This window comes from Salmo salar, chromosome ssa03 (genome assembly GCF_905237065.1).
Source record: "Salmo salar chromosome ssa03, Ssal_v3.1, whole genome shotgun sequence".
NCBI classification, from domain to species: domain Eukaryota; kingdom Metazoa; phylum Chordata; class Actinopteri; order Salmoniformes; family Salmonidae; genus Salmo; species Salmo salar.
The window spans coordinates 28,196,635-28,223,288 of record NC_059444.1 but is presented as its reverse complement, the minus strand read 5'-3'; the positions used below and the strand labels follow the sequence as shown (position 1 = coordinate 28,223,288).

General features: G+C 42.6%; 1 protein-coding gene across 1 annotated transcript in view; it reads right to left on the bottom strand.

The window, feature by feature from the left end:
- Positions 1-26,654, bottom strand: part of LOC106599254 (rho GTPase-activating protein 21) — a 106,355-nt gene that overhangs the window by 60,768 nt on the left and 18,933 nt on the right. Inside the window, 2 exon segments of the mRNA XM_014190390.2 lie at positions 5,756-5,777; positions 6,147-6,332. Of these exon segments, the coding sequence (XP_014045865.2) occupies positions 5,756-5,777; positions 6,147-6,332 (208 nt within the window).

Here is a 26,654-nt window from a genome sequence, read left to right as displayed (position 1 = left end):
AGCCAGGAGAAGGGAATTATAATTATTATATTCGGCCCAAGGGCACAATGGCCAGTTGCCACAATTCTTTTTAGGAGGCATTACGGCCACACAAAGGGGATGCTACCAGGAAATTCAAGGCATTATCAAGTTCTTTGGGACTGGGGGCAGTATTTTCACGTCCGGATGAAAAGCGTGCCCTGAGTAAACTGCCTGCTACTCAGGCCCAGAAGCTAGGATATGCATATTATTAGTAGATTTGGATAGAAAACACTTTCTAAAACTGTTTGAATGATGTCTGTGAGTATAACAGAACTCATATGGCAGGCAAAAACCTGAGCAAAATCCAACCAGGAAGTGGGAAATCTGAGGTTTGTAGTTTTTCAAGTGATTGCCTATCCAATATACAGTGTAAATTTGGTCAGATTGCACTTCCTAAGGCTTCCACTAGATGTCAGTCTTTAGAACATTGTTTCAGGCTTCTATTGTGAAATGGGAGCGAATAAGACCAGTCACAGTAACTGCCTCAGCTGAAAGCCTTTAGGTGTTGATCGCGCGCCGCCGTGAGCACGAGCTCCGTTCCCTTTCATTTCTAAAGACAAAGGAATTGTCTGGTTGGAATATTATTGAAGATTTATGATAAAAACATCCTAAAGATCGATTCTATACATCGTTTGACATGTTTCTACAAACTGTAATGGAACTTTTGACTTTTCGTCTGGACTTAGTGCCCGCGCCTTGTGCATTTGGAATAGCGAACAAAAAGGAGGTAGTTGGACGTAAAATTTAAGTTTATCGAACAAAACAAACATTTATTGTGGAACTGGGATTCCTGGCAGTGCATTCCGATGAAGATCAAAAGTAAGTGAATATTTATAACACCATTTCTGACTTTTGTTGACTCCACAACATGGCGGGTATCTGTTTGGCTTGTTTTGGTGGCTGAGCGCTGTACTCAGATTATCGCATGGTGTGCTTTCACCGTAAAGCTTTTTTGAGATCTGACACAGCAGTTGCATTAAGGAGAAGTTGATCTATGCTTAATAACCTCTTGGGGCTAGGGGGCAGTATTGAGAATTCTGAAAAAAAATATGTGCCCATTTTTAACTGCCTCCTACACCAACTCAGAAGCTAGAATATGCATATTATTGTTCAGGTTTGGATAGAAAACACTCTGAATTTTCTAAAACTGTTTGAATGGTGTCTGTAAGTATAACAGAACTCATATGGCAGTCAAAACCCTGAGACAAATTCTGACAGGAAGTGGATACCTGATGTGTTGAATTACCTTTAAGCCTATGCCATTGAAACACACAGGGGCTTATTAATTTTTGAGCACTTCCTGTGGCTTCCACTAGATGTCACCAGTCTTTAGAAAGTGTTTTGAGTCTTATACTGTGAGAACTGAACGAACAAGAGCCTTGGAACGGTGGTGGCCGATTAGGCTCTGGCGCGCGAGTTCATGTTTGGTACTCTCATTCCAAAACATTTTAAAAGAGAATGCAAACGTCCGCCTTGAATATTATTCATGTTCTGGTTAAAAAAGGCACTAATGATTTATGCTATACAACGTTTGACATGTTTGAACGAACGTAAATATTTTTTTCCCCCTCGTTCATGACGAGAAGTCCGGCTGGCATAGATCATGGGCTAACAACACGGAGCTTTTTGGACATAAGTTATGAGCTTTTTCGAACAAACTACATTTGTTGTGGAACTGGGATTCCTGGAAGTGACATCTGATGAAGAGAATCAAAGGTAATGGATTATTTACATAGTATTTTCGATTTTAGATCTCTCCAACATGGCGGTTAGTCTGTATCGCAAAGCGTATTTTTCTGGGCGCAGTGCTCAGATTATTGCAAAGTGTGATTTCCCAGTAAGGTTATTTTTAAATCTGGCAATCCGGTTGCGTTCAAGAGATGTAAATCTATAATTCTTTGAATGACAATATAATATTTTACCAATGTTTTCGAATAGTAATTATTACATTTGTTGTGCTGCTTGACTGGCGGTTATTGGAGGGAAACGATTTCCTCAACATCAACGCCATAGTAAAACACTGTTTTTGGATATAAATATGAACTTGATAGAACAAAAAATGCATGCATTGTCTAACATAATGTCCTAGGAGTGTCATCTGATGGAGATTGTCAAAGGTTAGTGCATCATTTTAGCTGGTTTTCTGCTTCTGGTGACGCCTGTCTTTGAATTGACAAAACATTACACACAGCTATTGTCAATGTACTCTCCTAACATAATCTAACTTTATGCTTTTGCCGTAAAGCCTTTTTGAAATCGGACAACGTGGTTAGATTAAGGAGATGTTTATCTTTCAAAGGGTGTAAGATAGTTGTATGTTTGAGAAATTTGAATTATGACATTTAATTGTTTTCAAATTTGGCGGTCTTGATATTTCACCTGTTGTTGATTGGGTGTACCAGGGGTGGGACGCTTGCGTCCCACATAGACCATAGAGGTTAACACTTGTATCTTTCAAAGTTTATGAGTATTTCTGTAAATTGATGTGACTCTGCAACATCACCGGATGTTTTGTAGGCAAAACATTACTGAACATAACGCGCCAATGTAAACTGCGATTTTGGCATATAAATATGAACTTTATCGAACGAAACATACATGTATTGTGTAATATGAAGTCCTATGAGTGCCATCTGATGAAGATCATCAAAGGATAGTGATTCATTTTATCTCTATTTCGGCTTTTTGTGACTCCTCTCTTTGGCTGGAGAATGGCTGTATGTTGTTTTGTGACTAGGCGCTGACCTAACAATCGTATGGTATGCTTTCGCCGTAAAGCCTTTTTGAAATCAGACACTGTGGCTGGATTAACAAGAAGTTTATCTTTAAAATGGTGTATAATACTTGTGTGTTTGAGGAATTTTAATTATGAGATTTGTTGTTTTGAATTTGGCGCCCTGCAATTTCACTGGCTGTTGTCGAGGTGGGACGCTACATATACCAGAGAGGTTTTAAGAACACATTCTTATTTTTGATGACGGCCTAGGAACGGTGGGTTAACTGCCTTGTTCAGGGGCAGAACGACAGATTTTTAACTTGTCAGCTCGGGGATTCGTTTTTGCAACCTTCCGGTTACTAGTCCAACACTCTAACCACCTGCCTTACATTGCACTCCACGAGGAGCCTGCGTGGCAGGCTGACTACCTGTTACGCGAGGGCAGCAAGAAGCCAAGGTAAGTTGCTAGCTAGCATTAAACGTATCTTAAAAACAATCAATCTTAACATAATCACTAGTTAACTACACATGGTTGATGATATTACTAGTTTATCTACAGTGTCCTGCGTTGCATATAATCGATGCAGTGCCTGTTAATTTCTCATCGAATGACAGCCTACTTCGCCAAAAGGGTGATGATTTAGCACTGTCGTTGCACCAATGTGTACCTAACCATAAACATCAACGTTTTTTTTTTTTTTAAATCAACACGCAAGTATATATTTTAAACCTGCATATTTAGTTAATATTGCCTGCTAACATGAATTTCTTATAACTAGGGAAATTGTGTCACTTTTCTTGCGTTCCGTGCAAGCAGTCATTGTATATGCAGCAGTTTGGGCCACCTAGCTCGTTGCAAACTGTGTGAAGTCCATTTATTCCTAACAAAGACCGCAATTCATTTGCCAGAATTGTACATAATTATGACATAACATTGAAGGTTGTACAATGTAACAGCAATATTTAGACTTAGGGTTGCTGCCCGTTCGATAAAATACGGAACGGTTCCGTATTTCACTGAAAGAATAAACGTTTTCTTTCCGAAATGATCGTTTCCGGATTCGACCATATTAATGACCAAAGGCTCGTATTTCTGTGTGTTATGTTATAATTAAGTCTATGACTTGATATTTGATAGAGCAGTCTGACTGAGCGATGGTAGGCAGCAGCAGGCTCGTAAGCATTCATTCAAACAGCACTTTCGTGCGTTTGCCAGCAGCTCTTCGCTGTGCTTCAAGCATTGAGCGGTTTATGACTTCAAGCCTATCAACTCCCGAGATCAGGCTGGTGTAACCGATGTGAAATGGCTAGCTAGTTAGCGGGGTGCGCGCTAATAGTGTTTCAATTGGTGACGTCACTCGCTCTGAGACTTGGAGTAGTTGTTCCCCTTGCTCTGCAAGGGCCGCGGCTTTTGTGGAGCGATGGGTAACGATGCTTCGAGGGTGGCTGTTGTCGATGTGTTCCTGGTTCGAGCCCAGGTAGGGGCGAGAGGAGGGACGGAAGCTATACTGTTACACTGGCAATACTAAAGTACCTATAAGAACATCCAATAGTCAAAGGTATATGAAATACAAATGGTATAGAGAGAAATAGTCCTATAATTCCTACAACCTAAAATTTCTTACCTGGGAATATTGAAGACTCATGTTAAAAGGAACCACCAGCTTTCATATGTTCTCATGTTCTGAGCAAGGAACTTAAACGTTAGCTTTCTTACATGGCACATATTGCACTTTTACTTTCTTCTCCAACACTATTTATTTGAGGCTAAATTGATTTTACTGATGTATTATATTAAGTTAAAATAAGTGTTCATTCAGTATTGTTGTAATTGTCATTATTACACGGTTTTTTAATATATAAATAAAATCGGCATCGGCTTTTTTGGCCCTCCAATAATCGGTATCGGCGTTTAAAAATCATAATCGGTCGACCTCTAGTGTGTATAGCCTATGCAAAAAAACAAAAAACAAAGCTGAGCCTTAGACTTTTTTCAAGTCATCATTAGTCGCATTATGCAGCCTTAGAATGTATTAAAAAAAAAAAAACATATAGCTCAACGTTTGTATCACAACTAAAGTTACATAAATAACTCTAAATTAAGCAGAAAGGAGTACCTGTTTCTTTGTTAAACGCCAACACAGAATGCGCGCAATACCTCAAATCATTTGGAGAAATTATACTTTATTTTATTCAGCTATATTCAATTGTATTCTTCATACTATGAAATAATGCCACGGAATTCTAAGCAAATCTTGTCTGCTAAATTAACTAGTGTAGCCCACAGCCATATGGCATAGACAGATTAGGGCCTAACATAAGGACAACTCAAGAGTATGCTATTCTGTTCTTCTAAAATAGACTACATTTTCTTCATATCATGTTTCCTTAGACCTGTAAAATAAATCCTGGATTTATTGTGATAGTGTACGCTATATTACATGGATTTATTAGACTTCTTAAAACATAGATGTTCCAAAGGTCTGCGTCAATGGCTTGTAGGCTATGCGGGGAAAACAGGAGATGCTAAATTATGTATTTATGTTAATTAACGGTCATACACTGTTAGACCGGCAGTTATTTGCTTGACAATCACCGGCTGACAAAATGTCATGACAGCCACAGCTCTAAACAGGACTAGTGTCCTAAAACAACAAAACACCCATGCACAAGTGCACACATACACCTACAAACACACAAGCGAAAAACTAAAAACAAGGGCTTTGGGCAACGTTTTGTAGTGATGTGAAAGGGTTGACAATGACAACAAAGTGCAGTTAGAAGGATAAAGTTCAAGGGTCAGTTGAGGACAGTAACCGGTGGTGCTGCTGACCAAACTGTATCAGGCAGGCCTCTACAAAGGTCACCCTAACACGACAGCTACATTGTACCATGTGCATAACAAGGAAGTAAAAGAGCTAAATCAACATATGGAAAAATCATACTAAGTGGGAGGCAGAGTGACTGACTATGCAGTAGTGAAGGACAGACAGGGAGAGGAGGGAACTGTCAGCTTACCTCTGCGTCCATGCTCTTCCTCCTAAAAAAAAAAGAATATCAACATGAGTTTTAATGCCCTTACAGATGCAGCATTGGTCTGTAATGTCTGATATCCCAACAGGTATCATACATCCTTTGGTACGGATAAAATCTGCCATTTTGTTATTTGCCACCAGCAATGATGAAGATATCATAGTTCAATGGGCTCAGGGAGTTGTTTGAAGGGATCAACTGATTTTACACAAATTGTGTTCGGGGCATTACTCTCATTTTGTTGCAACTCCTGCCACAATGACATCATACAAAATGCTACAGTAAATGAACTGAATGTACTGAATGGAAAAGAGTAAATGAACTGAATGAACTGAATGGAAGAGCTTTGGAATGTTCATGTGACTGTGGTGCTTACTGGGAAGGGGTAAGGGTGCACTGCAGACTCTGGTGGGTAGACGATGAAGTGGCGCAGGGTGAAGCCGAAGCCCTGAGAGGTGCGCCGCAGATGGATAGTCTTGGGACCCGGCCACGAGAAGGGCTCCTCCTCTCCCTGGAGGTTGAACAGGCCTGCAGGGGAATCACCCCACTCTGGCACGTCATTCTGGGGGGAGAAGGGGAGAGAAACGAGAGTGAGGGAGGGAGTGTGAGAAGGTGAGGGGAAGAAAGCAAGGAAAGGCGGGTGGGAGACCAGAGTCCGGGATATAAATAAGTGGTGTCTACAGACAGTATGGACAATACACAAGAAGGAAAAAAGGTATGTACAGCATAAGTTTATACAATATGTAAACACTTAATGTAACTAGCATTCAATGACTATGCACCATGGCATAACATTTTATTTTGTCCACCAAACTAGAGGTCGGCCGATTATGATTTTTCAACGCCGATACCGATGATTGGAGGACCGGAAAAAGCCGATACCGATTAAATCGGACGTTTTTTTTAAAATTCATTTGTAATAATGACAATTACAACAATACTGAATGAACACTTATTTTAACTTAATATAATACATCAATAAAATCAATTTAGCCTCAAATAAATAATGAAACATGTTCAATTTGGTTTAAATAATGCAAAAACAAAGTGTTGGAGAAGAAAGTAAAAGTGCAATATGTGCCATGTAAGAAAGCTAACGTTTAAGTTCATTGCGCAGAACATGAGAACATATGAAAGCTGGTGGTTCCTTTTAACATGAGTCTTCAATATTCCCAGTTAAGAAGTTTCAGGTTGTAGTTATTATAGGAATTATAGGACTATTTCTCTCTATACGATTTGTATTTCATATACCTTTGACTATTGGATATTCTTATAGGCACTTTAGTATTGTCAGTGTAACAGTATAGCTTCCGTCCCTCTCCTCGCTCCTACTTGGGCACGAACCAGGAACACATCAACAACAGCCACCCTCGAAGCAGCGTTACCCATGTAGAGCAAGGGGAACAACTACTCCAAGTCTCAGAGCGAGTGACGTTTGAAACGCTATTAGCGCGCCCCCGGCTAACTAGCTAGCCATTTCACATCGGTTACACCAGCCTAATCTTGGGAGTTGACAGGCTTGAAGTCAAACAGCGCAATGCATTGCGAAGGGCTGCTGGCAAACGCACGAAAGTGCTGTTTGAATGAATGCTTACAAGCCTGCTGTTGCCTACCATCGCTCAGTCAGACTGCTGTATCAAATCATAGACTTAATTATAACATAATAACACACAGAAATACGAGCCTTAGGTCATTAATATGGTCGAATCCGGAAACTATCATCTCGAAAACATTTTTTTTTTTCTTTCAGTGAAACACGGAACCGTTCCGTATTTTATCTAAACGGGTGGCATCCCTAAGTCTAAATATTCCTGTTACATTGCACAACCTTCAATGTTATGTCATAATTACGTAAAATTCTGGCAAATTAGTTCGCAACGAGCCAGGCGGCCCAAACTGTTGCATATACCCTGACTCTGCGTGCAATGAACGCAAGAGAAGTGACACAATTTCACCTGGTTAATATTGCCTGCTAACCTGGATTTCTTTTAGCTAAATATGCAGGTTTAAAAATATATACTTCTGTGTATTGATTTTAAGAAAGGCATTGATGTTTATGGTAACGTACAGTCGTGCAACGATTGTGCTTTTTTCGCAAATGCGCTTTTGTTAAATCATCCCCCGTTTGGCGAAGTCGGCTGTCTTTGTTAGGTAGAAAGTCTTCACAGTTCGCAACGAGCCAGGCGGCCCAAATTGCTGCATATACCCTGACTCTGTTTGCAAGAGAAGTGACACATTTTCCCTAGTTAAAAGAAATTCATGTTAGCAGGCAATATTAACTAAATATGCAGGTTTAAAAATATATACTTGTGTATTTATTTTAAGAAAGGCATTGATGTTTATGGTTGGAGCAACGTGTACCTAAGCGATTATATGCAACGCAGGACAGGCTAGATAAACTAGTAATATCATCAACCATGTGTAGTTAACTAGTGATTGATTGATTTTTATAAGTTTAATGCTAGCTAGCAACTTACCTTGGCTTCTTACTGCATTCGCGTAACAGGCAGGCTCCTCGTGGAGTGCAATGTAAAGCAGGTGGTTAGAGCGTTGGACTAGTTAACTAAGGTTGCAAGATTGAATCCTCGAGCTGACAAGGTAAAAATCTGTCGTTCTGCCCCTGAACAAGGCAGTTAACCCACCGTTCCTAAGCCGTCATTGAAAATAAGAATGTGTTCTTAACTGACTTGCCTAGTTAAATAAAGGGCAAAAAAATATATAAATATATATATATATATTTTTTTTAATCGGCGTCCAAAAACACCGATTTACGATTGTATCGGCCATTCCGATTAATCGGTCGACCTCTACACCAAACACTGTGGCAGGTAGATGTAAAACCAACCAGACTCAGATTTTTTACAAGCCAGAATATTAATTTATTTACACCAAAATAACAAAACAAAAAAAGATGAGCATGCTTTGTAATGTTACAAAAACAATAGATGTATTACTAGAAGTAACGTGGTATATTGTTTATTTCCTTTTTGTGACCAACGCTAGCCACTGGCTTCCTGTTTAGGCTAGGGCTGATTTCAAGGTTTTACTGCTAACCAACAAAGCATTACATGGGCTTGCTCCTACCCATCTCTCCGATTTTGTTCAGCCGTACATGTACGCTACAGTCACAAGACGCAGGCCTCCTTAATTTCCAAGCAAACAGCTGGAGGCAGGGCTTTCTCCTATCCATGTGAGAGACGCAGACTTGGTCTCGACCTTGAAGTCTTTATTGAAGACTCATCTCTTCAGTAGGTCCAATGATTTAGTGTAGTCTGGCCCAGGAGTGTGAAGGTGAACGGAAAAGCACTGGAGGGACCAGTTCCCCTCTCTCCACTGGGATTCTCTGCCTCAAACCCTATTACAGGGGCTGAGTCACTGGCTTACTGGTGCTCTTCCATGCCATCTCTAGGAGGGGTGCGTCACTTGAGTGGGTTGAGTCACCGACGTGATCTTCCTGTCCGGGTCATGGGGGAGATCTTCATGGGCTATATGCAGCCTTGTCTCAGGGTAGTAAGTTGGTGGTTTGAAAAAAATCCCTCTAGTGGTGTGGGGGCTGTGCTTGGCAAAGTGGGTGGGGTTACATCCTACCTGGTTGGCCCTGTCCGGGGGTATCGTCGGACAGGGGGCCACAGTGGCTCCCGACCCTTCCTGTCTCAGCCTCCAGTATTTATGCTGAAATAGTTTGTGACGGGGGGCTAGGGTCAGTCTGTTATATCTAGAGTATTTCTCCTGTCTTATCCGGTGTCCTGCGTGAATTTAAGTATGCTCCCACTAATTCTCTCTCCCTCTTCTCACGGAGGACTTGAGCCCTGGGACCTTGCCTCAGGACTACCTGGCCTGATGACTCCTTGCTGTCCCCAGTCCACCTGCTTCTGCTGCTGCTCCAGTTTCAACTGTTCTGCCTGCAGCTATGGAACCCTGACCTGTTCACCGGATGTGCTACCTTGTCCCAGACCTGCTGTTTTCAACTCTGTCTACCGCACCTGCTGTCTCTAACTCTGAATGCTCGGCTACGAAAAGCCAACTGACATTTACTCCTGAGGTGCTGACCTGTTGCGCCCTCTACAACCACTGATTATTATTATTATTATTATTATTAGACCCTGCTGGTCATCTATGAACGTCTGATGATCTTGGCCATTTACTGTTATAATCTCAACCCGGTACAGCCAGAAGAGGACTGGCCACTCCTCAGAGCCTGGTTCCTCTCTAGATTCTTCGTAGGTTCCTGCCTTTCCCGAGTGGCGCAGCAGTCTAAGGCACTGCATCTCAGTACAAGAGGCGTCACTGTAGTCCATGGTTCAAATCCAGGCTGTATCACATCCGGCCGTGATTGGGAGTTCCATAGGGAGGCGCACAACTGGCCCAGCATCGTCCGGGTTTGGCCCGGGGAGGCCATCATTGTAAATAAGAACGTGTTCTTAACTGACTTGCCTAGTTAAATAAAAAATGTAATAAACATTTCTAGGGAGTTTTTCCTAGCCACAGTGCTTCTACATCTGCATTGCTTGCTGTTTGGGGATTTAGGCTGGGTTTCTGTATAGCAATTTGTGACATCGGCTGATGTAAAAAGGGCTTTATAAATACATTTGATTTGATGGCATATAGATAAATGCAATTTTTTTTCCCTTGTTATAATTTTTTTTTTTTTCTCCCTTCATTCGATTACTCTAATAAAAAAATAGTGTGAGTACTCGTAGTCAAAAAAGGTCAAACACCCATCCACACTACAGCCCCCACAAGAGTCACGGGACTCGTCCGAAGTCAGTACCGCCAAACCGGAGGGGATGACTGTCGTTTTGCAGGCTCCTAACCAACTGTGCTATTTTATATGGAACTTATTTTGAACATAAAGTTGCTGCTACCGTTTCTTATGACCGAAAAGAGCTTCAGAACAGCGATTCATCACATCGAACTGGACAAAGACGAAGAAACAGGGGGCGGCGGTCAGGGTGCCTTGTGAGGATTCGTAGGCGAGTGAGTAAAGCGCCACTACCATCGGTTCTATTCACCGGAAAACAAACTGGATGATCAACAGTTGAGACTATCCTTCCAACATGACATAAGATATTTTTAAAAAAGTATGTTTCACAGAGTCGTGGGTGAACGACGACACGGATAATTTAGAGCTGGCGGGGATTTCCATGCATCGGCAGGTATTGCTCGCCTGAGGTAGAGTAACTCATGATAAGCTGTAGACCACACTATCTATATTATTCATAGCCGTCTATTTACCACTACAAACTGATGCTGGCACTAAGACCGCACTCAACGAGCTGTTTAAAGTCATAAGCAAACAAGAAAATGCTTATCCAGAAGCAGCGCTCCAGGGCCGTGGACTTTAATGCAGGCAAACTTAAATCGGTTTTACCTCATTTCTATCAGCATGTCACATGTGCAACCAGAGAGAGAGAAAAAAATAAAATAAAAAAAATAAATAAAAAACTCTAGACCACCTTTACTCCACACACAGAAACGCATACAAAGCTTTCCCTCGCCCTCCATTTGGCAAATCTGACCATAATTCTATCCTCCTGATTCCTGCTTACAAACAAAAACTAAAGAAGGAAGTACCAGTGACTAGCTCAATACGGAAGTGGTCAGATGACGGATGCTACGCTACAGGACTGTTTTGCTAGCACAGACTGGAATATGTTCCGGGATTCATCCGATGGCATTGAGTACAACACCACATCAGTCACCGGCTTCATCAATAAGTGTGTCGACAACGTCATCCCCACAGTGACTGTACGTACATGTCCCAACCAGAATCCATGGATTACAGGCAACATCCGCACCGAGCAAAAGGCTAGATCTGCCACTTTCAAGGAGCAGGACACTAATCCGGATGCTTATAAGAAATCCCGCTTTGCCCTCAGACGAACCATCAAACAGGCAAAGTGTCAATACAGGACAAAGATTGAATCCTACTATACTGGCTCTGACGCTCGTCGGATGTGGCAGGGCTTGCAAACTATTACGGACACCGAAGGGAAACGCATCCGCGACCTGCCTAGTAACGCGAGCCTACCAGACGAGCTAAATGCCTTTCATGCTTGCGTCGAGGCAAGCAACACTGAAGTATGCATCAAAGCATCAGCTGTTCCGGATGACAGTGATCACGCTTTCCATAGCCAATGTGAGCAAGACCTTAAAACAGACGGATTACCAGGGTGTGTACTTAGAGCATGAGCGAAACAAATGGCTAGTGTCTTCACTGACATGTTCAACCTCTCCCTGACCCGAGTCTGTAATACTTACATGTTTCAAGCAGACCACCACAGTCCCTGTGCCCAAGAATGCGAAGGTAAACTGCCTAAATGACTACCGCCCCCTGTAGCACTCACGTCGGTAGCCATGAAGTGATTTGAAAGGCTGGTCATGGATCACATCAACACCATCATCCCGGAAACCTTACACCCACTCCAATTCGCATAACGCACCAACAGATCCACAGATGACACAATCTCAATCGCACTCCACACTGCCCTTTCCCACCTGGATAAAAGGAAAACCTATGTGAGAATGCTGTTCATTAACTACAGCTCAGCGTTCAACATCATAGTGCCCACAAAAATCATCAATAAGCTAAGGACCCTGGGACTAAACACCTCCCTCTGCAACTGGATCCTGAACATCCTGACGGGCCACCCCCAGGTGGTAAGGGTAGGCAACAACTCATCTGCCACGCTGATCCTCAACACAGGGCCCCTGAGGGGTGCGTGCTTAGTCCCCTCCTGTACTCCCTGTTCACCCACGACTGCGTGGCCAAGCATGACTCCAACACCATCATTAAGTTTGCTGACGACACAACAGTGGTAGGCCTGATCACCGACAACGATGAGACAGCCATAGGGAGGTCAGAGACCTGGCAGTGTGGTGCCAGGACAACAACCTCTCCCTCAACGTGAGCAAGACAAAGGAGAAGATCGTTGCTTACAGGAAAAGGAGGGCCGAACAGGCCCCCATTAACATCGACGGGGCTGTTGTGGAGCTTGTCGAGAGTTTCAAGTTCCTTGGAGCCAAATAGCCAGCAGCAGACCACCCTGCACCCTACTGCTGGCTTACCTCTGAAGCTAAGCAGTGTTGGATCTGGTCAGTCCAAGGATGGGAGACCAGATGCTGCTGGAAGTGGTGTTGGAGGGCCAATAGGAGCAATCTTTTCTCTGGTCCCCCCAAAAATTCCCCCCGGGCAGTGATTGAGGACTTTGCCTTGTGTAGGGTGCCATCTTTCGCGTGGGACGTTAACCGGGTGTCTTGACTCTGTGGTCACTAAAGATCCCATTGCACTTGGGTGTTAAACTCCGGTGTCCTGGATAAATTCCCATTCTGGACTCACACCGTCACCTAATCATCCCCAGCTATTCCCCAGGTCATTGCTGTACATGTGAATGTGTTCTCAGTCAACTTACTTGGTAAAATAAGGGTTAAATAAATAAAAACAACACCCATCATGATCCAAACACACCAAGACAGTCGTGAAGAGGGCACGACAACACCTTTTCCCACTCAAGAAACTGAAAAGATGGCATGGGTCCCCACATCCTAAAAAAGCTCTAAAGCTGCACCATCGAGAGCATCCTGACCAGTTGCATCATCGCCTGGTATGGGAACTGCTCGGCATCTGACCGTAAGGCGCTACAGAGGGTAGTGCGAACGGCTCAATACATCACTGGGGCCACGCTTCCTGCCATCCAGGACCGATATACTAGGCGGTGTCAGAGGAAGGCCCAAAAAATTGCCTGACTCCATCGCATGTCATAGACTGTTCCCTCTGCTAAAGCATGGCAAGCGGTACCGGAGCGGCATGTTTGGGTCTAAAAGTCTCCTTAACAGCAAGCTATAAGAGTGCTTCACAATTAATCAAATGACCCCCCCCCCTTTGTTTTTATACTGCTGCTACTCGCTGTTTATTATCTATGCAAAGTCACTTTACCCCTACCTACACATTCAAATTACCTCGACTGACCTGTACTACCGCACATTGACTCGGTACCGGTAGCCCCTGTATATAGCCTCGATATTGTTGTCATCTTGTTTTACTTAATTTTACACCCTTATTTTATTTTGCAAATATTTTCTTAACCTGTTATGGCTAGGGGGCAGTATTTTCACGGCTGGATAAAAAACGTACCCAATTTAATCTGGTTACCACTCCTACCCAGTAACTAGAATATGCATATACTTATTACATATGGATAGAAAACACCCTAAAGTTTCTAAAACTGTTTGAATGGTGTCTGTGAGTATAACAGAACTCATATGGCAGGCCAAAATCTGAGAAGGTTTCATTCAGGAAGTGGCCTGTCTGACAAGGTGTCGTTCTTCTTGTCTCTGTTTATTGAAGAGTGAGGATCTTAGCTGTCCCGTGACACTTCCTACGGCTGCCATAGGGTCTCAGAAGGCGGTAAAAAGCTGAATCGTGGCTTTGCAGGCTCTGGCTGAAAAAAAGTAGCGCGTTTGGGTAGTGGCTGGTTACAGTACTGTGAGACTCAGGCTCGTGCCCACGTCGACCGAAAGCTTTGTTTACCTTCCTCTGTTTAGCTAAATGGACATTCCCGGTCGGAATATTATCGCTTTTTTACGAGAAAAATGGCATTAAAATTGATTTTAAACAGCGGTTGACATGCTTCGAAGTACGGTAATGGAATATTTAGATTTTTTTTGTCACGAATTGCGCCATGCGCGCGACCCTTATTTACCCTTTCAGATAGTGTCTGGAACGCACGAACAAAACGCCGCAATTTGGATATAACGATGGATTATTTTGGACCAACCCAACATTTGTTATTGAAGTAGCAGTCCTGGTAGTGCATTCTGACAAAGACAACAAAAGGTAATCAAACTTTTATAATAGTAAATATGATTTTGGTGAAGGCTAAACCTGCTGGGTGCCTAAATAGCTAGCCCGTGATGCCTGGGCTATGTACTTAGAATATTGCAAAATGTGCTTTCACCAAAAAGCTATTTTAAAATCGGACATATCGAGTGCATAGAGGAGTTCTGTATCTATAATTCTTAAAATAATTGTTGTGCTTTTTGTGAACGTTTATCGTGAGTAATTTAGTAAATTGTTAGCAAATTCCTCCAGAAGTTTGCGGGGTATGCTAGTTCTGAACGTCACATGCTAATGTAAAAAGCTGGTTTTTGATATAAATATGAACTTGATTGAACAAAACATGCATGTATTGTATAACATAATGTCCTAGGTGTGTCATCTGATGAAGATCAAAGGTTAGTGCTGCATTTAGCTGTCTTCTGGGTTTTTGTGACATATGCTAGCTTGAAAAATGGGTGTCTGATTATTTCTGGCTTGGTACTCTGCTGACATAATCTAATGTTTTGCTTTCGCTGTAAAGCCTTTTTGAAATCGGACAGTGTGGTTAGATAAAGGAGAGTCTTGTCTTTAAAATGCTGTGAAATAGTCATATGTTTGAAAAATTGAAGTTTTTCTATTTGAGGAATTTGTAATTCGCGCCACGCCTATCATTGGATATTGGAGCAGGTGTTCCGCTTGCGGAACGTCTAGATGTAAGAGGTTAAGTGTATTTCTTGAACTGCATTGTTGGTTAAGGGCTTGTAAGTATGCATTTCACAGTAAGGTCTACACTTGTTGTATTGGGTGAATGTGACAAATACAATGTGATTTGATTCAGTCTGTTACGTCCGACCCCTCTATGGAAAGGTGAGACTCACGAACATGTACCTGTAGGTGGTTTTGCTCTAGGGCACAAGCCTCAAAAGACTAGTGTAAAGGTAGCCTGGTACCTATATAAAAAATGTATAATAGTACGGATGTTGTTTATTGCCAAACAAAATGGGTGTTAAAAAGGTGGAAATAAATTCCACAAATTAACTTTTAACAAGGCACACCTGTTAACTGAAATGCATCGCAGGTGACTACCTCATGAAGCTGGTTGAGAGAACGCAAAGTGTGCAAAGCTGTCATTAAGGCAAAGGGTGGCTACTTGGAAGAATCTAAAATATAATGCTGTGGGGATGTTTTTCAGAGGCAGGGACTGGGAGACTAGTCAGGATCAAAGCAAAGATGAACGGCGTAAAGTACAGAGAGATCCTTGATGAAAACCTGCTCCAGAGCGCTCAGGACTTCAGTCTGGGGTGACGGTTCACCTTCCAACAGAACAACGAGCCTAAGCACACAGCCAAGACCATGCAGCAGTTGCTTCGGGACAAGTCTCAATGTCCTTGAGTGGCCCAGCCAGAGCCCGGACTTGAACCTGATCGAACATCTCTGGAGAGACCTGAACATAGCTGTGCAGCGACGCTCCCTAGCCAACCTGACATGACCTGCCGAGAAGAATGGGATAAACTCCCCAAATACTGGTAGCCACGCTTGTAGCATCATACCCAAGAAGACTCAAGGCTGTAATCACTGCCAACGGTGCTTCAACAATGTACTGAGTAAAGGGTCTGAATACTTATGTAAATGTGATATTTTATTTTCAAAATTATACATTTGTAAAAATGTTATTGTCACATACAGATGGTTAGCAGATGTTATTGCAAGTGCAGCGAAATGCTTGTGTGTAGGTTGAGCAGGATTTGTATATATCAATTTCAGAATAAAGTTGTAAAGTAACAATGTGGGGAAAAACTAGTTCTGAATGCACTGTATGTAATTAAAAGTCTAATTAAAGTTTGGCTACATTTCCAGGTGCCTCCCTCATGTCAGCATCTGTCTGGATATAACAGGCTGTAGCCAATACACATAGGCTAACATCTACACGTAGGCAAATTATTTATGTACATTTAATGACACGTTTTTAACAGAATAGCTTCCGTTTTTCCGTTTTCAAATCAATTTGTCTATTTTGGTTAATAGCCTTGGTGCCCTGGCAGATGGCCTTGGTGCCCTGGCAGATGGCCTTGGTGCCCTGGCAGATGGCAATGGCGCCCTGGCAGATGGCCTTGGTAGATTGGCCACCTCTTGAAGGCCAAACGGCCTTTCCCCTAAAATCATGAAATTCCAGGCCTGCTACTCAGTTTGCTGCACGCACCAAACACATAGACAGCAAAGCTCTTGATTCAGGACAGGATTTTCTGCTGTTACCAAGAAAAGCTTGATTTTGAAAGAAGCTCATCACTTAGGTAGATAGCTAACTAGCTTCTAAATTAGTCAAGCAAATGCACGACTGCAGAGCATTTAGCACGTTAGACAGTTAACTTAATAGTTAAGATAACTAGCTGGCAAACATTTACTTGCGAATTCCATACTGTAACTAGATCACCAGTCGCGTGCTTGCTGCAAAACAGTGCGTGACTCAAGGGTCCGGTCTCTCATCGTTGTGTGCTTGTAAACAAACACCACGTGACTGGGGACTACCGGTAAGCTTCATAATGAAAAATGATGTGACAGGAGAGATGAAGAACACAATCTTCTTTATCTCCTAACGCATTGCTCAAGTTGACTGTAGGTATTTACTTAAAGTAGCTACAAATATTTATGAAAAGAAACAGTTAATTGTATTTACAGTACTGAAAAAACATCCCGTGGCGATTTCCAAATATCCCGGTATAACGCCCAAGCCTACTGCTGTCAAGAAGTGATTGAATTCAAATGGGTTTACCCAGCTTTTTTGTGGTCAATAAAACATAAGTTCAACAGAACAGAGGGACATCAGGGGCTCAACCTTATCATGGGAGAATGAGCCAATGGCAGAAGGGCTGCTGTCAAATAGAGCTTCAGGTGCAGCTGCGTGACACCTGAGTGAGTTTGGTTTGGTGGGAACTAACTGGCCAAACAGGTTTCTGACTGTCTGCCCCAGCTCTGACTGTTGTTCCGCAGCTCCAGCACTACTTCCTTGTTTGTGTGTACATGTGGAGGTGCGTTTGTCCTACATTCATTCCTATACATTCCACTCAAATCCATAGAATGTTTGAGAATAATAAGGCTATGCAGTATGTGGGTTCTGCTAGAGGTTAAGCCTAGCTATGCTGATCTGTCCCTACCTGTAACTATATATATGTAACAGCCATCTTCTCTAAAATTATACACACCTCTTTTTTGAAAAATTAAAACCTAATAACTGAAAATAGTCCTGAAAGGGCAGGCTTCAAATGCCTCACCCCTTGAGGCATGCCAACCCCAGTTCACCAGATCTAATTTAGCAGTGAATCTCATTCCAGCCATATCCAGTCCTCAGATGTTGCTGGGGGTTGTTGGCCCTCAGTCCAGATAGACACATGCCTTGCAGGGCTATCATTGCCCCTCACATAGTTAATGCTGTGCTGACAGACCTGGCCAATAAATTCCAGCCAAACATTCCCTGACCGCCCGGCCGGCACACGCCCTCCTTCCTCTCAGCTGAGCCAAAAAGCTGAAGCTAGACAACCAAGCAGAGGCACTGTCTCTCCAGTTAAACACTGATACTTATAACTGGGGCAAGCAAGATGGTTACAATGCAAACCTAATGGGGAGGATCAATAAGCGGTGATGCATCTATTGCCTCTGGTTATTGAGACAAAGGAGAACACATGGGTTACTACTAGGGATACACGATATATCGGTGAACATATCGGAATAGGATGACATTAGCTAAAAATGCCAACATCGGCATCAGCCCGATGTCTAGTTTAACGCCAATGTGCAAAACCGATGTCAATGCTGATGTGCATACCTATATAACATAGGTAGATGATGTAATGACACCACGGAAAAATATAGCGCTACACGTGCAACACAGCATTCCTAACCTAGTCCACAATGTCTGCTGTGTGGATCGAGCAGTCAACAAGTCGAGCAGTCATTTGAAAGAGCAAGACAACTCAAAAGGCGAAATCCACTAACGCCAAGATAATGGAATTCATTGCCCTTGACAATCAACCGTTCTGTCGTGGATGACGTTGGCTTTCGCCGACTGGTAGAGCACCTCAAGCCCCGGTGCACACTACCAAGTACGCGCTATTTTTCAGATGCTGCCCTACCGGAGTTGCACAGTATTGTTGAAACGCACATCCATGAGCTACTTGCTATAGGCGTCACTGCTATTAGCTTCACGACTGACATCTGGACCAGCGATGTCAGCCCCATGAGCATGCTGAGTCTGACAGCACAGTGGGTCAATGAGGATTTCGTACTGAGGAAAGCCGTATTGCATGCACAAGAATGTGCTGGTTCTCATACCGCTGCTGCCATTTCAAATGGCATTTGAGAACATGAACACACACCTAGCTCCATTCGAACAACTGACTCGAGAAATAAGCTCATCAACTGCGTCTGCAGCAGACGTGATACCATCTGTCATGGCATTGAAACACCTGCTCAACAAAACTCCACGGTCTGTTGGCAGTTAACTTGGTAAAGTACTCTAGTAGAGGCTGCGAACAAGCAATTCGGAGGCATTCTCTCTGAGCCTCTTTACTATGTCGCCACTAGGGTTTCACATTTTGGGGAATATTCATTCAGAGGTGGAAACTTTGTGAGCATTAACGATAATATGCAAATTAATCTTAATATTAATAAATATTAACCATTTAAAATGAAGATGTTTTTTGCATTGGATATATTTACCATATCATATGGAGACAGAAACAAAACATTTTATCTTATATGTAGCTAATTTCAAATGATTAAATCCTTACAATTTAATTACAAATTGAACTTTAAATGAGTTGACTCTTCACATGGGATGATTTCACTGAACAACAAAAGGGAATATTGAATGATCCGCAATGATCCATCACATCTCCCAAAAACATTTACAGCATACCTCAATGATAGTCTAGAAACTAAAGCTTTGAGTGTCCTCTTAGGCTTCCACGTCTTGTCCCTCGACCTCCTCAATGTTCACCTCTTGAACATCAGACTCTGAGGCCTCATCTTTGCTGTCACTTTCCAACCTTGTTGAGGATGGCTTGTTGTCAGGCTCAAAAAGCCTCAAATTTGCCCAGGTGGCCACCAATTTTTCAACCCTTGTATTGGTCAGCCAGTTGCGTGCTTTGGTGTGCGTGTTCCCAAACAAGGACCAGTTGCGCTCTGAGGCGGCTGATGTTGGTGGGATTTGGAGGATGATGGAGGCAACAGGGGAAATAGCCTCAGATCCACAAAGTCCCTTCCACCAGGTGACTGATGAGATATATTGGCACGACTGCCATATTGCATCTCCATCCCAAAACCCTTGCTTGGAAGTGTACTTCGCCAGACTGCCAAGAACCGGTGGCGAGACACGGTAGTGATGACACCATAGGCCTTGTTGATCTCTGCACCAGACAGGATGCTCTTGCCAGCATACTTGGGGTCCAACATGTACGCTGCGGTGTGTATGGGCTTTCAGAACTGCAGTTTCCTCTGCTTGGAGCAACAGTGAAGTGGGCAGGGCAGTACGGATTTCTTCTCTTACATCTGCAAGCAGAGTCTGAACATCAGACAGGATGGCATTGTCTCCCTCAATCCATGCAATGGATACTGCTATAGGTTTCAGGAGTTTCAGGCTGCTTACCACTCTCTCGCGAAAATAGATCATCCAGGAGGGCCCTCTTGATGGGGCTGTCCATATCGGCAGACTGTGATATGGCCATTTCTTGGAGACTCCTTCCCCTCCAGTAGACTGTCAAACATGACAACCACCTCAATGGGTTTTGCTGGGCAGCTTCAATTTGGTGCTCTTATTCTTCTCACTTTGCTTGGTGAGGTAGATTGCTGCTATAACTTGATGACCCTTCACATACCTAACCATTTCCTTGGCTCTCTTGTAGAGTGTATCCATTGTTTTCAGTGCCATGATGTCCTTGAGGGGCAGATTCAATGCACGAGCAGCACAGCCAATGGGTGTGATGAGGGTAGGACTTCTCCACTTTAGACCAAGCAGCCTTCATGTTCGCAGCATTGTCTGTCACCAGTGCAAATACCTTATGTGGTCCAAGGTCATTGATAACTGCTTTCAGCTCATCTGCAATGAAGAGACCGGTGTGTCTGTTGTCCCTTGTGTCTGTGCTCTTGTAGTATACTGGTTAAGGAGTGGAGATGTAATTCCTTGCCCACGAACATTCGACCACCCATCAGAGATGATTGCAATACAGTCCGCTTTCTCTATGATTTGCTTGACCTTCACTTGAACTCTGCATCCAGCAAATTAGTAGATAAAGATGTCTGGTTGGAGGGGTGTATGCTGGGCGAAGAACATTCAGAAATGTCTTACAATACACATTGTCTGTGAGCATCAGAGGTGAACCAGTTGCATACACAGCTCGAGCAAGACATTCATCAGCATTTCTCTGACTACGTTCCTCCATTGAGTCAAAAAAACGTCTGATTCCAGGAGGACCAAGAGCTGTTGCTATCGATAAGGTGTCTGATTCATCATTTTCATCTCGAATAGAAGTAGAGGGACTTAAGTCAGAGGTTGCTTGTTGTGAGCGCTGAGGGAACTTTATGCACTTGGCCAGATGCATCTTTGTTGCATTCTTCACATATGATTTGGCACAGTATTTGCAAATGTACACAGCTTTTCCATCTACATTAGCTGCAGCGAAATGTCTCCACACCTCAGATAGTGCCCATCGCAACTCACGTAAAGATTAGGGGGGGGGGGGGAAAGAGTATAAATAAATACAATTCCATGTACAGATAAATAGTTAAGCAGTTATATTAATCAACTCCTCTGTAAGATAAATGTTTTAAAATGAAACATCTATGGAAACAGGTGAATTAACACTCAGTTAGCAGGCTCAAGCAAGCTGAAACCCACATGGTAGCAAAAACTAACTAGCAGAAATTGTTAAGTTAGAAATTATTTAAACACACTTTGCTGTAGGCTACTATTTACTTGTTATCCTCTCTGGGCTAGGCGGGACGAATTCGTCCCACCTACGTAACAGCCACTTGCAGCCTGTGGCGCGATTTTCAAAACCTTAAAAATCCTATTACTTCAATTTCTCAAACATATGACTATTTTACAGCTATTTAAAGACAAGACTCTCGTTAATCTAACCACACTGTCCGATTTCAAAAAGGCTTTACAACGAAAGCAAAACATTAGATTATGTCAGCAGAGTACCAAGCCAGAAATAATCAGACACCCATTTTTCAAGCCAGCATATAATGTCACCAAAACCCAGAAGACAGCTAAATGCAGCACTCACCTTTGATGATCTTCATCAGATGACAACCCTAGGACATTATGTTATACAATACATGCATGTTTTGTTCAATCAAGTTCATATTTATATCAAAAACCAGCTTTTTACATTAGCATGTGACGTTCAGAACTAGCATACCCCCGCAAACTTCCGGGGAATTCGCTAACATTTTACTAAATTACTCACGATAAACGTTCACAAAAAGCATAACAATTATTTTAAGAATTATAGATACAGACCTCCTCTATGCACTCGATATGTCCGATTTTAAAATAGCTTTTTGGTGAAAGCACATTTTGCAATATTCTAAGTACACAGCCCAGGCATCACGGGCTCGCTATTTAGACACCCGGCAAGTTTAGCACTCACCATAATCATATTTACTATTATAAAAGTTTGATTACCTTTTGTTGTCTTCGTCAGAATGCACACCCAGGACTGCTACTTCAATAACAAATGTTGGTTTGGTCCAAAATAATCCATCGTTATATCCGAATAGCGGCGTTTTGTTCGTGCGTTCCAGACACTATCCGAAATAGTAAAGAAGTGTCGCGCGCATGGCGCAATTCGTGACAATAAAATTCTAAATATTTCATTACCGTACTTCGAAGCATGTCAACCGCTGTTTAAAATCCATTTTTACGACATTTTTCTCGTAGAAAAGCGATAATATTCCGACAGGGAATCTCCTTTTCGGCAAACAGAGGAAAAAATCCCAAAGGCGGGGGCGGTCGGGGTCACGCGCATAAGCCCAGTGTCCCTTGATCGGCCACTTGAGAAAGGCGATAATGTGTTTAAGCCTGGGGCTGGAATGACGACATTCTGTTTTTTCCCGGGCTCTGAGCGCCTATGGACGACGTAGGAAGTGTCACGTTAGAGCAGAGATCCTTAGTAAATGATAGAGATGGAAAAGAAGTTCAAGAAATGGTCAGACAGGCCACTTCCTGTAAAGGAATCTCTCAGGTTTTGACCTGCCATTTGAGTTCTGTTATACTCACAGACACCATTCAAACAGTTTTAGAAAATTTAGGGTGTTTTCTATCCATATGTAATAAGTATATGCATATTCTAGTTACTGGGTAGGAGTGGTAACCAGATTAAATCGGGTATGTTTTTTATCCAGCCGTGTCAATACTGCCCCCTAGCCCTAACAGGTTAACAAAAATAATTATGTATGCCATATAAAATATTTTCACCCCACCCAGTATTGTAATCAAAACTTACCAGAAAGCATGTAGTCCTTTGCTCAGACGGTGTAGTAGTGTGGGCTCAATAGCATCTCATTAGTGTGCAAGATCTTGAGAATCAGCTGTACATGAGATGGAAGAGTGTACTGCACATGTGGAAGAATGCACTGTGCATGCAGACGGTTGCAATGCCATTGAAATGGGGATAGTTTAACCAAAATATGCCACGAGACCTAGAATTGCCTTGTGTATTCCACAAAAAAGGTTCACTGTTATAAGCTAACTTTTTTTGATGAATTTAAGCAAAATTCCCCAAATTCCCGGGCTTAACTTCCCACTGAAAATTTCCGACACTTTGCAACCCTAGTCGCCACCATGATCGATGCTAGGTACAAGGACCGCTACTTGGATGCAGACAAGAAACAGGGTTAACGTGAAACGTTACAGACAGCTGGATAAGATGGAAACAGACACAGCAACAGTGCACACCGAGGAAGAGAGGCCACGGACAGACATAGCTGAAACGTCACTGCTTGACATGTATGATGAAATCCTGGTTGAAAGGAAACTGAACAAATTAACAATGAAACAGCACAGCAAGTAAGTGAAAGAAATAGGTTTTGATTATGCTTTACTGGTAACGGGGACATACGTAAATGCCAACAAAATAACTTTTTGGTCAGTGTGTGTGTTTCAACTATTTAACTGTACTAAAATGCTTAAGCTCAAAAAAGATTATCTCTCATCGGATTTTTTGGCAAGGAAATGATCAGATATTGGTATCGGACAGAAATGTCATATCGGTACATCCCTAGTTACTACCAGTTCAGCACAAACACTAACTTCATGTATCACACATTAATTACAAAAGACAAGCACAGAGAAACAACACACACAAATCCATTCTGGATAAACGATCACACACACACACACACACACACACACACACGTCAGTCTATGGATCACTACCAGAATGCCAGTGTTTAGTATTTGCATTGGGTGTGGCAGCGCGGAGTGTGTGAAGCACTGAACTCAAAGCTCTTGTTAATTTCATATCAGACTGTGGAATGGAGAGCAGAGCATCAGAAGTCATACATCAGCTTCATAACAACAGCCTCAGGGCTTACGACCTCAGGGGAATCCCAGCCGGTACTGTGGCCCCCACTTACTGAATATGAGCTGCCGAAGCATATTAGGGAAAAAATGACTCTTCGGTTACATAGCATAACTAAACATATACGGAAAACATGAGACAGAAGATGACTTGGAATGTGCTTTAAAACATTATCTGGCTTCGTTATCGAACAATGCTTTACTTGTATTGGCATATTAGCTAGCATGCTTTAGAGACTGAGTGTTTATACCTTTGTATGTGGTCATTTGTAAGGTTCAGAAGTTTACAGCCCTTCCATCCCAGTCACACACACACACACGCACCTCGATACTAAGCTAAGCCTGGAAAACACCTCCAGGGCCTCCATTTTCAAACAGCTAGTATTTTCTTCAAACAAATGAAGAAAACATTTCACTCGTTAGTCTTTCACAAGTACGCAAAAACACTGACGCATGGCCTCTATACTTACAGGCTCATCCAGCCATGACACACACTGCACAGACCACATGACATCAGGCCTAAATACATCAAACACTGCCCTCTTAACCAGGAAAAAGTTAAGCTCTCCGTGGGCTGACAAATTTGACACCACATCCAGAGTAAACGGAGCACTTCACTGTGAAAGGCCTCAGATAATGAAGCAGAGCAGAGGGCCTCTTGTGTACGTGTGCCTAGGATGTTTTGTCTTGTAATGCTCAAGTATCATGGAGTTACCCACATACAGTGCCTTACAAAAGTATTCACCCCCCTTGGCATTTTTCCTATTTTGTTGCATTACAACCTGTAATTTAAATGGATTTGGATTTCATGTAATGGACATACACAAAATAGTCCAAATTGGTGAAGTGAAATGAAAAAAAACTTGTTTTAAAAACGGAAAAGTGGTGCGTACATATGTATTCACCCCTTTGCTATGAAGCCCCTAAATAAGATGTGGTGCAACCAATTACCTTCAGAAGTCACATAATTAGTTAAATAAAGTCCACCTGTGTGCAATCTAAGTGTCACATGAACTCAGGATACATACATATACACACACACACACACACACACACACACACACACACACACACACACACACACACACACACACACACACACACTGTTCTGAAAGGCCCCATTGTTTGCAACACCACTAAGCAAGGGGCATCACCAAGCAAGCAGCACCATGAAGACCAAGGACCTCTCCAAACAGGTTAGGGACAAAGTCGTAGAGAAGTACAGATCAGGGTTGGGTGATTAAAAAAAAAAAAAAAGCAGAAACTTTGAACATCCCACAGAGCACCATTAAATACATTATTCAAAAATTGAAAGAATATGGCACCACAACAAACCTGCCTAGACAGGGCCGCCCACCAAAACTCACAGACCAGGCAAGGAGGGCATTAATCAGAGGCGCAACAAAGAGACCAAAGATAACCCTGAAGGAGCTGCAAAGCTCCACAGCGGAGATTGGAGTATCTGTCCATAGGACCACTTTAAGAAACACTCCACAGAGCTGGGCTTTACAGAAGAGTGCCCTGAAAGAAAGCCATTGCTTAAAGAAAGAAATAAGCAAACACGTTTGGTGTTCGCCAAAAGGTATGTGGGAGACTCCCCAAACATATGGAAGGTACTCTGGTTAGATGAGACTAAAATTGAGCTTTTTGGCTATCAAGGAAAACGCTATGTCTGGCACAAACCCAACACCTCTCATCACTCCGAGAACACCATCCCCGCATGGCAGTGGCAGCATCATGCTGTGGGTACGTTTTTCCATCGGCAGGGACTGGGAAACTGGTCAGAATTGAAGGAATGATGGATGGTGCTAAATACAGGGAAATTCTTGAAGGAAACCAGTTTCAGTCTTCCAGAGATTTGAGGCTGTTACAGAGGTTCACCTTCCAGCAGGACAATGACCTTAAGCATACTGCTAAAGCAACACTTGAGTGGTTTAAGGGGAAACATTTAAATGTCTTGGAATGGCCTTGTCAAAGCCCAGACCTCAATCCAATTGAGAATCTGTGGTATGACTTGAATGCTGTACACCAGCGGAATCCATCCAACTTGAAGGAGCTGGAGCAGTTTTGCCTTGAACAATTGGGAAAAAATCCCAGTGGCTAGATGTGCCAAGCTTAGAGACTTGCAGCTGTAATTGCTGCAAAAGGTGCCTCTACAAAGTACTGACTTTGGGGGGGTGAATAGTTATGCACGCTCAAGTTGTTTTTTTGTGTTATTTCTTGTTTGTTTCACAATAAAAAATATTTTGCATCTTCAAAGTAATAGGCATGTTGTGTCAATCAAATGATACAAACCACCCAAAAATCGATTTTAATTCCAAAGCAACAAAATAGAAAAAATGCCAAGAGGGGTGAATACATTCGCAAGCCACTGTACCGTGTACGTTATGTAGCCTAATAATTAATACCATTTTACAGGCCCTGTAATCTTTTGGTAGCAGGGCATTTGACAAAAATGTGAAGGTTTTTCCATCCTGTGATTTGAT